Source organism: Opisthocomus hoazin, chromosome 6 (genome assembly GCF_030867145.1).
Source record: "Opisthocomus hoazin isolate bOpiHoa1 chromosome 6, bOpiHoa1.hap1, whole genome shotgun sequence".
In the NCBI taxonomy this organism is placed as follows: Eukaryota; Metazoa; Chordata; class Aves; order Opisthocomiformes; family Opisthocomidae; genus Opisthocomus; species Opisthocomus hoazin.
Genome location: NC_134419.1, coordinates 40,199,730 through 40,212,243, shown reverse-complemented (window position 1 = coordinate 40,212,243; position 12,514 = coordinate 40,199,730). Strand labels below are relative to the sequence as shown.

The 12,514-nt window shown below is 41.5% G+C and overlaps 1 protein-coding gene across 14 annotated transcripts in view; it reads left to right on the top strand.

Moving 5' to 3' along the window:
- USP54 (ubiquitin specific peptidase 54) overlaps positions 1-12,514 on the top strand; it is a 104,983-nt gene that overhangs the window by 62,173 nt on the left and 30,296 nt on the right. For all 14 annotated transcript variants that reach the window (XM_075422852.1, XM_075422859.1, XM_075422858.1 and 11 more), the window contains 6 exons: positions 1,396-1,530; positions 3,742-3,855; positions 4,002-4,084; positions 6,477-6,582; positions 9,896-10,042; positions 11,435-11,584. In XM_075422852.1, the coding sequence (XP_075278967.1) occupies positions 1,396-1,530; positions 3,742-3,855; positions 4,002-4,084; positions 6,477-6,582; positions 9,896-10,042; positions 11,435-11,584 (735 nt within the window). The remainder of the gene's footprint in view (positions 1-1,395; positions 1,531-3,741; positions 3,856-4,001; positions 4,085-6,476; positions 6,583-9,895; positions 10,043-11,434; positions 11,585-12,514) is intronic.

The window sequence follows — 12,514 nt, the reverse complement described above, 5'->3', positions numbered from 1 at the left end:
ACTACCAAAATAAAAGTAGCAGTAAAGAGAGATGGGCATTTTACAGCTATATTAGGTAGTTTCAACACTATAAACTGTACCATTCCTGCGGCCAGGAACGGCAGGGGCAGGGGGCTTGGTTTGCTGGCCGTCCAGCGACAGCTTCTGCAAAGCAGCTGAGATTGCACAGCTTTGCAAACCTTCTCCCAGTTGTCCTTCTCATTTCCTGATAAGGAGTAAGTAAGAATAGTTAAGGGAGAGAAGGATTCATATTATTTTATTTCCAGTTAATAGAGATCCTAAGTATGCTGGGGGAAGCTTTCTGTAGTTAAGGGAGGAAGTGATACCTGAATCAACATCGCTACAGATTCTCAGTATGGGTTTGAAAGAAAACCAAATGGGCAAAGCATTTTGAGGCTGGCTTTCTCCTCGTTTGACTGAGTTTAGAAGGCAGGAGAGCCAAGTGGTGCATCATTGAAGACGATCCTTTTTTCTCTTGCAGAAAGAATGGAGCTCGTCTGCAATCTTTGGGGATATTGTGAGGAAAGTTTTGTAGGAAAGGACAAGCAGAATTTTGTGATTGACACTGCTGAAGATGGTTGCTTGTCATATGAAATGAGGTGGAAAGTAGAGCAGAGTGGTGATGGAGACAGAATGGTCTTCTGTGAAAATATGGGCTAGGAGTTTTTAGTTAAGCTGAGGATCTTGCATACAGAATTACGTTCCTGTTTTTGTAGGGGGACACAACGAGAGTTAAGTAACTGTTCAGAAGATCTTTTGGATGTCTGACACACGCATGTGTGCACACATGAAATAAAAGTGGTTTTTAATCAGTTGGGAGTATGTACTGAACTTCCATGAATATAACCCGTGCTTTAGATGATAGTGTATCTTGATAGAACTACGTGGTCTTGCAAATGATTACCCAGATCACCTGTGAGTTGCAGTTATGAAAATGCAGGCTTATGGCAACAAGTGAACAGCTGGCCCCACGTAGGAACTGCTGTTCATGTCGTGCCTTTTGCCTCCTGCATGTTGATCCAAAAATCATCTGGTTCTTACCTGCTACTTGGATTTACGGGGAGGTAAATTCCTTAAAGAGTGCAAGCAGCAGGTTGTGACTGTCTAAGGGCTAAGGCATTTGGAAAGAGTTACTTGAAAGAGGAAAGAAGGCGGCACCTGTAAGAAGAAAGCGACCAAGGCAGGAGTAAAAAAATGAACTGGAAGGAATACACAGAAGTGCGTATGATTTCAAAGGAGGAACTTCGAGGGTTTTCCCTTGTAGTCCCTGTACAATACAAATACCTGTGTGTTGCTTGATCACAGCGAGTTAAAGGTTTGCTGTTTGTTTTCAGATATCTTGAGTCAGGTTTTGAAAAAAACAGGTACTTAGCTATCTTTTTGTTTTCTTCCTAGGGTATCTTCAACCAGTTTCAATGTAGCAGTGAGAAGGTGTTGCCTTCTGATGCCCTGCGCACTGCTCTGGCCAAGACGTTTCAGGATGAGCAACGTTTCCAGCTGGGCATCATGGACGATGCTGCTGAATGTTTTGTGAGTATAACTGGAAGATGGTTGGGCAGGCATAGATGGGAACCCCCACTACACAGTCTTTTGCCTGGAGAGGTCCACAGAGAGATCCCCAAGCTTGAAGTGATCCAGTGAGGAACCAACATTTGATTTGAGAGCCATCGCTAATGGTTTTGAGATGGAAACATCAATGTTATCCATTTTTACAGTTACTTTTGCATATGTACGGCTTGCGCTCTCAAATGTGTCTTGGATATGAATTGTGAAAAAAATTGTACTGCAAGAACGGTCCAGCATTCTAGTTTCAAGGATCACGTCAAAAGGGTGAAGGGACAATTTTGTTTGCCAGTTATTCTGAAATTGTGTTTTCATGAACTCTAGCTAAGGGAAAGTAAAAATACATAAACAAAACAGACACAACCCGACACAGTTGTTTATGTTTGTAAGTTGAGGTAAGCAACAGTGAAATGGATCAACTCCAAATATTTTTGTTGCCGTATTTGTAAACCATCTGACAGTTGTTCTGGGGATGATTATCTCCCCAGTGTGGCTGGGAATTGGCTTTTACACAAATCTTACCTCCCTAGGATTGCCCACCTGCTTTCTTTTTATACTCACACTCTTTCTTGGCATTTGTTATGTGAAGATTTTATTCTTACCCACATTTCCTCTTTTTCCGTCTTCAGTCTCCTTAATTTCTTTTAACTTAATGAGGAGGTATTTTTGTCGTGCTGGTCTGTTGGCTGCTCCCCTTTTTGGCAGTGATGGTGTCCGTAGGGTGGCCCAGGTGTCTTTGTATCCTACTTGGTTGTTAACAAAGACGTTAATTCTTAACCAAAGTACAAACATGCTGGATGTACTACTGCAGGCTGTAACTTCTCTCAAGTAAAGCACCTGTCAGAGTGGAGTCCTTTCTGTATGTTAAGTCTTTCATTTCCTATACCTACCTAATTTGACACTTGCAGTGTAAGAGATCACAGAAATGGGATAAATGCATATAGCCTTTGTAGTTCTCTTAAACTAAGTGGACTGACGATAGGCTTGTGATAACCCAGGGTATCCTGTGTCTGTAGAATACTGATATAGCAAAACAGTATAGTTTAATGAGCTCGCTTAAAACGAAAGTAGTTCATACCAATAAAGCGTCAAAGTTAAATAAATTACATCAGCCCACGCAGGAGTCCCTGTGAGCACAGTTATGTCAAATTGTTGTATGCAGTCCAGCACTTGATCAGAGTTCTGTACGTAGTAGAACATGGGAACTTCTGATTTAGTTTCTTCCTTGAGTAAGCAAATCTAAGTAGCCCATCTAATGCTGCTGTGGGAGTCCCCACAAGCAGGTTTGTTAGGTTAACCATACTGGCACGAGGGCAGTTAAAATGGGTACAAGTTCCCTTTTGAGGTTAAGCTTTAAGGCAGAGATAATTCTGTAGCTTTTCACTTAGTTGACCTTTTCAGCCCTAAAGGCAGAGATTTAACATAAATGGCAAAAAAGCTTAGATTCTGAAGTTCAAGGGAAATAGTATGAGGTCAGAGCTGTTTTGCCTAATAATTAATCTTGATCTATAAACCATCCAGGCAGCTCACAGTGACAGTGAGAAGTGTGCTGCTGGAGGAGGTGCCAGTAGAGTTTGGGCACCTCCAGATTAATGTTGGCAGCAGGGGGGAGAGGAGGGCTTAGGACAAGAATTCCTGGGAACTGGAAAACAGATGGTGTTCTCTGAAACAATATCTAGAGAATGTTTGGTGCTTTTGTTTCATGCAGAGTTTAGTCTGCCTCTTCATTTATTAGTTCTCCCCCTTCTTCATAGAATGTAGATTATCTGCCTTATTTCAAAGCCCCTGTGAAATATAGAAATTGATTTGGGTTGATGAGAAGTTAGCGGCAACCCAGTGATTTTGAAACTGCAGAGCTGCTCTGCCTGGTATATTTAGTCAAATCCACTGATGCTTGAGAATTGGACAGAATAATCAGTGCCAGAATCCTCAGCTGTGCTAGTAAGTAGCAGAAATTGTTACCTGACATAGCATTTCAAGTCAGAAGTGGTAGCCATTTTCTTGTATATCAAAGAAATGCCGACTTCTTTGTTTTCTAAGCAGTTTTCAAATAATTGCAGGAGCCTTCTGTCTCTGTAAATGACACTTGTAACATTATTGCATTTGATATGCATTTAACTTGGTCTGCGTTTGAAATGATCTAATGCTTTTTACGGTTTTTCTTCTCTCTTTGGCTAGGAAAACCTGCTAATGCGAATTCACTTCCACATTGCAGATGAGACAAAGGAAGATATTTGCACTGCAGCACACTGTGTTTCCCATCAGAAGTTTGCGATGACCTTGTTTGAGCAGGTGAGATACACGCTTTATACAAATCGCCGATTCTCAAGTTTCAGATTTTCATTCCTAAGAACGTGGCAAAAAAGATACAAGCAGAAGGATTGCTGTGGAAATACCTGTTTAATCTTGTCAACATATTGCCTTTTCTTTCTCTGTAGTGTGTTTGTACCAGCTGTGGTGCCACTTCTGACCCGTTACCTTTCATCCAGATGGTACATTATATTTCCACAACCTCACTCTGGTGAGTTGAGATTTTTACAGGGAAGAGAACTTACCTTTTTTTTTTTTTTGATACTGGTATTGCAGTTTGATCTTTACCGTCACAAGATTAAATATCTGGCATGTGTTTTGCTCAAAGTTGGTGGAGCTTTGATAACTGTGATAAAGAACATGAGGATTTAGTGGACCGGAAGATAGCAATTTAGGCATGGATCAGTGTGTCTACTTTTTTAGGATTCTGAATCTCACAACTGTAGTGACAAGGACTTGTGTGCGTTTTGAAAGACCTTAATATGCGAGCAGGTGAGTTAAGAAGAAAGGTAACAAAAATAAAAAATAATTGATGCTGGAAAGGACCTTCGGACATCTACTCCATCCTCCTGTTCAAAGCAGGGCTAATGTCAAAGCTGGGTCAGGCCGCCTGGGGGTTCATGCAGCTGAGTTTTGAAAATGTTCCAGGACAGAAATTCCATGACTTCTTTGGGCTGCCTGTTCCAGGGCTTAACAACTCGATGTGACATGTTTTTTTCCTTCTATCCAGTCAGAATTTCCCTTTCTGCGTCTTTTGCCTCTTGTCTGTTCTCTGTTCGCCTCTGCAAAGAGTCTGGCTTATGTTCAGCTTGTCTTCCAGCTTTCTGCAGTGTGGCTCCTCAGCCATTCCGTGCCCAGCCAGTCCTGCTGCACCGAGGGTGCTCTGTCCAAGGCGCAAGACTTTGTATTTTCATTTAGTGAATTTCATGAGGTTCCTGTCAGCTCGTTCCTCCAACCTGTCAAGATTCTTCTGTGTGGCAGCACTCCCTTTCTGTATATTGACTGCTCTGTCTGGTTTGGTGTCACCTGTAAACTTGATGTGGGTGTATTCTGATTCATCATCCAGGTTGTCAATGCAAATGTTAAATAGCACCGGCCCCAGTATTAACCCCTGAGAAACACAACTCTTAACTGACTGCTGGCTATGTTTCGATCCTCTGAGGCTGAAGGTCCAGCTAGGTTTTCGTCCGCATTATATTCTACCTGTGCAGTCCACGCTTCCTAGCTGGGCCACAAGAATGCTGTAGGTAACTTGGAATCCTCACTAGAGACCGAATGCTATTAACTGCTCTCGCCTCCTCGACAGAACCCATCGCTTTATGATAGGAGATAATCAAGTAGGTCAGGCATAGTTTGCCCTTGGTGAATCTGTGCTGGCTGTTCTGACTCACGTTCTTGTCCTTCGTGTGCCTGGACATGATTTCCAAGAGCATTTGATCTGTCATCTCCCCAGGTACTGGAGCGAGACCGGCCTGTAGTTCTTCAAATCCTCTTTCTTGGATGGTTATATAGCTCTTGCCTTTTCTCGTTACTGGGGAACTCCCCTGGTCACCATGAGCTTGCATTAGAGATGGCGCACAGAACGATAGCTCTAGCTCTGTAGTAGTTCCTGTGAATGAGTGCTAGAGGAGAGGAGTCTGCTCTGCTTTCAGTAGATGGCTGCTCAGCTAAAAGCTGCTGAAAGCTGATCCAGGCAGGAGTCTGTTACTCATTTCTGTCTTGAAATTTTGGTTGGGATTAAACATGGTTTCTTGTCCTACATGTGAGACATAGTTACAGAGCCCAAAAAAATTGTCTGGAAAAACAGTAGTGCTCTTCTTCTGCAGATCTCTGTTAAAAGCTACCACTGGACCAATGTGTCAGGAGTGTTGTACAGCATTCCCCGTTGCGGCTGCTGCCGGCCCTTCTCTCGAGCCGTAGGTTTTCATTAGGTTACCAGCAGACGCTGTGTATCAGAATATAGTTTATTGGAAAAACAGCAAAAGAATTATGTAAATGGTAGTCAATATTTTATGTGAAATGCCTCAATAAATCTTAAGTCACGCATTATTTTAAAAATACCAGTAAACAGCAGTACGTTTATTTACCTCTTAAACTATTTTAGGCTTGAACATGCTTTGAGCAGTAGTATTCCTGTATACGTGTGGTCATCTTTCTTTCAAGCTTGGACAGTGAAATCAGTTGTGTACCATGCTGGTTTTTTGTCTGTAGTTTTATTATTAAGGATGTGCTTTACTGTGCTACTTTATAGGGTTGTGGTTACGGAAGGGAAACATTTTGAAGCAAATACTTCATTTTGAAATCGAGTGTTTATGAAAATGCTAAAGCTTGCTTTTAAGATGTAAATTTTAAGCCAACCTAGAAACTGTTTCTGTTTTTAGTTTTGCTTGTTCTCTTTATGCAGTATTATGGAAGGTGTAGTAATTCACACTTAATAATTCTGTCATTTTGCTGTATGACAGTATTAAATATAAAAAGTGTTTTGTATTTTGAGGTTCTTAAATTTTCATAAAGTTTAAGTGAGATCTTTACTTGCTTAATGTGTGTTTGTGGTTTTATTTTATTATTAAACTTTTGTTTTCCATGTTTTCTCTGCATTGAAGCAATCAAGCAATTTGTATGCTGGAGAGACGAGAGAAACCCACTCCAGATATGTTTGGAGAGCTACTGCAGAACGCCAGCACTATGGGAGACTTGCGGAACTGTCCAGTTAGTATCCTGAGTTTGCCTTTTGGCGGGGTGGACAGACAGGATAGAAGAGGTTTAGAAGATTACACCGATGTATACCTTTAACTCATGAGCATTTTCAGGGTTTAGCTCATCACAGTGGTAAAAAGGATGGGTAAGAGATTTTTCTGTGGGTTTGAATTCAGTACCTCTCAGTTACTCAACGAAGGAAGGGGAAGAACTACTGATGTTGAGTGCTTCTTTGACCAGACACATGTCGTGAGAACAGGAATAGACATAGTGTTTGGATGGAAACTAAAAGTGAATTTTTCAGAGAGTTAGCAACCACGAGTAAAGGTGATAAGGGGGAATAAATTGGAAATGCTTCCATTGCTCGCAGGGGATGGCCACGCAAACCGTTCCTGTTCAAGCCTGTGTTGCTGCTAGAAGTACCTATCATGTTTGCCGTTCAGCTGCACTGAGAGTTGGTGAGGCCTCCAACACTAGCATCACGTGAAACTGCAATCATGCTGCTCTCATCCTATCATGAAAGTTCTAGGATCTTACCCGAAGAAAGGGAGATGGCAAAGAATTTGGAGGCTGTATCTTTTTGTAGGAGACTTCTGTATGTTGACAGTGGGTTTGATTAGCTCGGCTGTTTAGAACAGTGTTCCCACGGTTCATGCAGTTTCTCTGGTGATTATTTCTGTTGAGGGTAGTGTGCTTCATCTGTAATGATAGCATGAGAAAAGAAGTACTTGTATCTTGTAAAATCTTTTCAGCAGTACCATGCTATGGCACAGATAGCAGAACCTTTGTACCAGTCACTGTAGTCATGTGTACGAGACGGGTTGTTTTGCCTAGATAAGCTTCCATTCAACTTCATTGCTACCTTTCAGTTGGGATAATTTGAACTGTTAACTGAACTACTGAACCTGCAGCGTACTGCCAAAACGCTGGTTAGAGAGAAAGGGAAAAGGAGGAGAATATCCGGACAGTGAAGGGCTTACAGGCTGCACAGTGTATCTGCAAGAGCTGTGCCAAAGGCAGGAATCATCACGGAAAACGTGAGCGAGTACTGGTTGGTTTTTCTGAGTGAGGTTTGCTGTTTGGAGTGTGGGAGATACTGACAAGACAGTGTAGACTGTAGTTGTTGTGAGTGATGCCTTGCGTTTAATCACTTTAAAACCAGTTACCAGTATGTCCAGTTGATAGTCACAGGTTGCTATTCTTAAAAATGTTCTGTTCTGCTATGCCATAAAAGTCTGATGAATATCAGGTGAATTAAGTCTGCGTATCAGTTGGGTTAAGAAAAACAAAAATTCTTCATGTAAATATAAAAGGATTTTTTTAAAAAATCATAAGGGCTTGATTTTTAAAGCAAGAGTTCGATATCTTGTTGTACCTTTTAACTTGTGTCCGGATCAGGGCTTTAGGTAAGCATGCAAGAAGAGTTACCAGCAAGCATTTTTACATTTTGATTAATAGGTAGGGCAGGAAACAGCTGCAGAATTACTGCTTTGTGTAACGCTACTATTAGACACCTCACCAGGCCTCAGTGAAGCAATACAGGCTCTAGCAGGGGTGGCTTGGGGGCAGAGTAAGTGTTTCTATTTTATCCTCCCTACTTTCTTTAGCTTGTAACTCTGAAACATTCGCTTTTAGTCTTCATCGGAATGTTATTTACTTTTTTTTTTGAATATCGGCAAATAGTGGCTCGCTTATCTGAGTAAAGAAATAAAGATACTGTATTGTTATTTAAAAGATTCGTAAGAGTCTAGCTATTCATAGCATCCAATGATTCTATTTAATAACCAAAGCATGGGAAACTTAATAGAAAGATATGCTTTGTTAGAATGAACTGCTATTTAGCTGTGAAATAATTGGTTGGATAAAAATGCTTGCCAGTACTTACCGCCCCTTTCTTTTTCTATTTGGGAATTTTTTCTGTTGAGGCTTAGCTAAGGCTGGCCTAAAGGTCATGCAAGCGAAGCTTTTTATCAGCGTGCCGTATTCCTCCTGCCTGGCGGAGAATGCTGCTGGTAGCTAGCTGAAGCAAAGAAGAGAATTTGAGAGTTTGTTGTGAGGCGGTCCATGGGAATGCTTGTGCTTTGAATGACCCTTGCAAAAGAAGTGTGAATATAGTCATCTTAATGTTAGAACCTCATATCTACATTTAAACATCAGACTTCTGCCTGTAAAGTAATCTGTCTTCATTGCCTTGTTGAGAAGTTTGTTTCTTTCTGGTTTTTTAGTTTTTTATTTTTGTTTCTCATTGATAATTGGGACTGAAATTCTGGGTAGTTTTCTAGATTGCTGTGGGGAAGAAATTTTTTACGATCTCTTCCCTGGTTGTAGTGTCAGGAATTATTATATCTTGCTGTGAAACTGGGCTCTGTAGAGGTGAGCAGCTATTCTCGGTATGAAAATGTTTTTATCTGGAATTTTGCAGAGGTACCCTTGTGACCTGCCACAGGGGGGAAGTGAGTGTTGCAAAGGGACTTTGTCATAGTTGTTCCCCTTCCCCTCAAAAAAACACCAAAAAAGATAATGCATTGTGTGCTAAAATTACGCTGACAATCCCGTAATTCAGATGGTGAACGTTTCTCATGGTGCTTGAAAGATGCCGACAATTCCAACAGGTGATGGAGTGGAAGGGCTGCTGAGAAATGTCCTAGCTTCACAAGCAAGCTGATCTCTGAGAAGTGCTCTGGCTAGCGAGGGAGGGGAGGCTGGCCAGTCAGTAAGCACTGGTAGCTATTTAAAAAATTAAAAATGGGAGGGGAAAGAGAAACAGGAACTAAGAAGTGAAGAACTGTGGTGAGTTCGTAAAGCACCTCTTACTCTCCTGATCTTGGAGCTGCTGCTCTCATGAATACTGACCTAACTATCCTGTCAAAGACGAGATACTTGAAGTGCCTTGTAGAACAGCCACCCAGTGTGAACAGCAACCTTGAAGGCTTTTCTGACACTGTCATATAAAGGATCAGTCTCTGTAAACATCATTTTAAATTGGAGATTCTGATCAAAAGAAAGCGAGCTTTCCCTCCAGTCCCTCCGTGTTTTGGGGATCTTTCATGTTTGCTTGCTGATCTTTTTTTAAATGAGCCTACTTTTATGCTATACCTTTGAATCATTATCAGTAGCATGAGGAAGAATCAGCAGTGCCCACTTTAAAGCTTGCGAATACCATAGTCGTGATAACACTGCTTGTCTGTGACGTAAGAAGCTCGTATCTTGACACTGAGCGTATGGTATCTGCTGTGTTTCACTACCGCCTCTTTGGAAGCTGTGCTTGTTAGTGCCTTGCTCTAACACAGCAGTGAGAAGTGTTTTGTTTTGTTTAAATCCTCAGAGTAACTGTGGGGAAAAGATCCGTATTCGCCGTGTGCTGATGAACTCTCCACAGATCATCACCATTGGCTTGGTGTGGGACTCGGACCACTCTGATCTGGCTGAGGACGTGATTCACAGCCTGGGCACTTGCCTTAAACTGGGAGATGTGAGTGTTCTGTGTTTTGACACTACCTACAAGCACCGCTTTTGTCATGGGGGTCCACAGTAGCGGATTGAGAAAAATAGAAAGATGCCCTCTTTCCCTTTCTGGTGTCCGTAAACAGAGGAATGGAGGGCAGAGCCAAGGATCTGACTGACTTCTGAATGCTTCACAAAAGTTGTGAAAGTGCTAGTGTAATTGCATATTCTCAAATTTCTGAAATGACTGAAAGTTAAAAATTACTCCAGAAAACAAAGCTTATCTGAATCAAAACATATTTTCAAGTGCAGGAGATTTTGGGTTGGGGTTTGTGCTATTTCTATGAAAATACACATGTACTCTTTCATTCTGAAGCACAGACGTTTATTTCTTTTGAAGTCAAAATGTAGTTTGGGGTTGGGTTGTTTTGTTTTGGTTTTTTTAAAGTTCCCTCTTTTCACTGAAGTGTGTGGTTGTAACACTTGAGAGTTATAAATAACTGAGCAGCCTCAGAGAGATGGTGGCTGGCACTGTGTGATGGAATGGTAGTTTAAATTCAGGAGTGTTAGGGATCCGGGGGTTTGTCCCCTAGAGGAGTCACTTATTCTACGTTAGCTGATGCTTTAGCGTTGAATTATTGGTGTACCAGATTGTAGCTGTGTCTTATTGTAGCATTGGGATATTGTGTTAAAATAATTAAAATTATATATATACACACACACTTTAAAAAAATGCATTGGCCAGTGCACAGTGTACCAAAATTAGCGCGAGTCAGTGGAAATGTGGTTAGGGAACAGTGTGGCCTTGCGTAGCAAAGCAGTAATGCGCTAAAAAGGAGTCCTGTGCATTTTTAAATAAAACATGGTCAATTAAATAGAAAATAATTTTTTCTGTGTACTGAATTCTTTTGACCTACTAATGTCTTCTGTTCCTCTTTTAAGTGGTGTTGCCGTAAGTTTGTCTTTGCTGAAGTCACAATAAATGCCAGCTGTTCACTGGCAGAACCGCTTTGCTGCTACAAAGCATAGAGGAAAGAATGTTGTAGCCAGTGTTTAATATAATCAGCAAGCATGGCACAGAGAATACAAATTTTCAGAGTAGAACCACACTTCAAATTCTGAAGAGGTATTCTATCACTGTTGTAAATATCTGCCTTAAATTACAGCCACAGTCTCCAAGACTTAACTCGTTTCGTGAGCATCTGATGGTTTGGTGGGAGCCTGTTCCTGGTCTGTGTCACTAAGTTGGCTTAAATGTTGGTTAATTACTGAAGTATTTATTGCCTTGTTTTCCATCTTTTGAAGTAAAAACCTGACACCTCTCGGTAGTACTTTGAGGTCTTCAAACATAAAGCAGTATGTAAAATTCTGGGCATTTTATTAACTTCTCCTTTCATTTTTCCTACCTCCCTGCTTGAAGCTCTTCTTCAGAGTAACGGATGACAGAGCAAAACACTCAGAGCTGTATTTGGTGGGAATGATCTGTTACTATGGAAAACACTATTCTACCTTCTTCTTCCAAACAAAAATCCGCAAGTGGATGTACTTTGATGATGCTCATGTCAAGGAGGTGAGAAAATGATGTTTAGGAAAATAATCTGTTAGAAATTTGTTAGCTGCTTGTGTGTAGATCCATACTGTTTTCTACAGATTTCGAGAATTTTTGGGCAGCTTTCCACTCAAGATCCGTAACTCTGTTGCTCCTTTTTCTGAGCAAAGTAAAGCATTCTGGAGAAAGCATACCAGAAATCTCAGAAGCCCTGTTCGTAGTTCTGTTCTGCTAGCTGCCAGTCTTGCTTTTGTGCTGTTGTTTGAAAACCTGCAGTTTGCTTGTGTGCACAGCTAACGTACATCTCTCTCCCTTGCTGACAAGCAGTGTAGCTGTTTAGCGCCTGCTTTTTGGGCTCACTGTTGAAGTATCTCGATGCCAGCCTTCCCTAGTGACTGCTGCCAACCAGAAGTTTTCCGCTGCTTCTGTCAGTGCTTCTGCCCACTTTCACCAAGCATGAGGTCCTTGACGTTAAAGATAGCAGTGCTGGGATCTTGGCACACCGTCACTGCGTCCTGTTAATTTGTCTGGCATTGTTTCACACCGCTCTCCTTTTATTCCTTCCAGTCATGGAAGCACAAAGATGAGGGAGGAAAACTTCCTCCTGTAGTCACGCCAAGCACAGTCTCAAAGGGAAAACTCTAATCCTTGCGCTTGTTCACAGTCACATTTCTCTGCAGCAAAACGTTGCCAAGGATAGGTACTGCAGTGCTTTAGTAGAATACTTGTGTGTGGAGCACATGGGTTGGAACAGATGTGCGGTGTATTGACCGAAACCTGTATTAGTACATGGGGAAGATTTTTGAGATTAATACAGCTATATGAATTATGGCCTGGCTTGCAGAGGTTCTCTGACAGCAGAACTGTTCACACAAAGTGGTTCGCTCTGACTTGGATTTGCTGTCGTGCTGTTAATGTCTCTTACTGTTCGTTTTCTTTATGCTGGTGGAT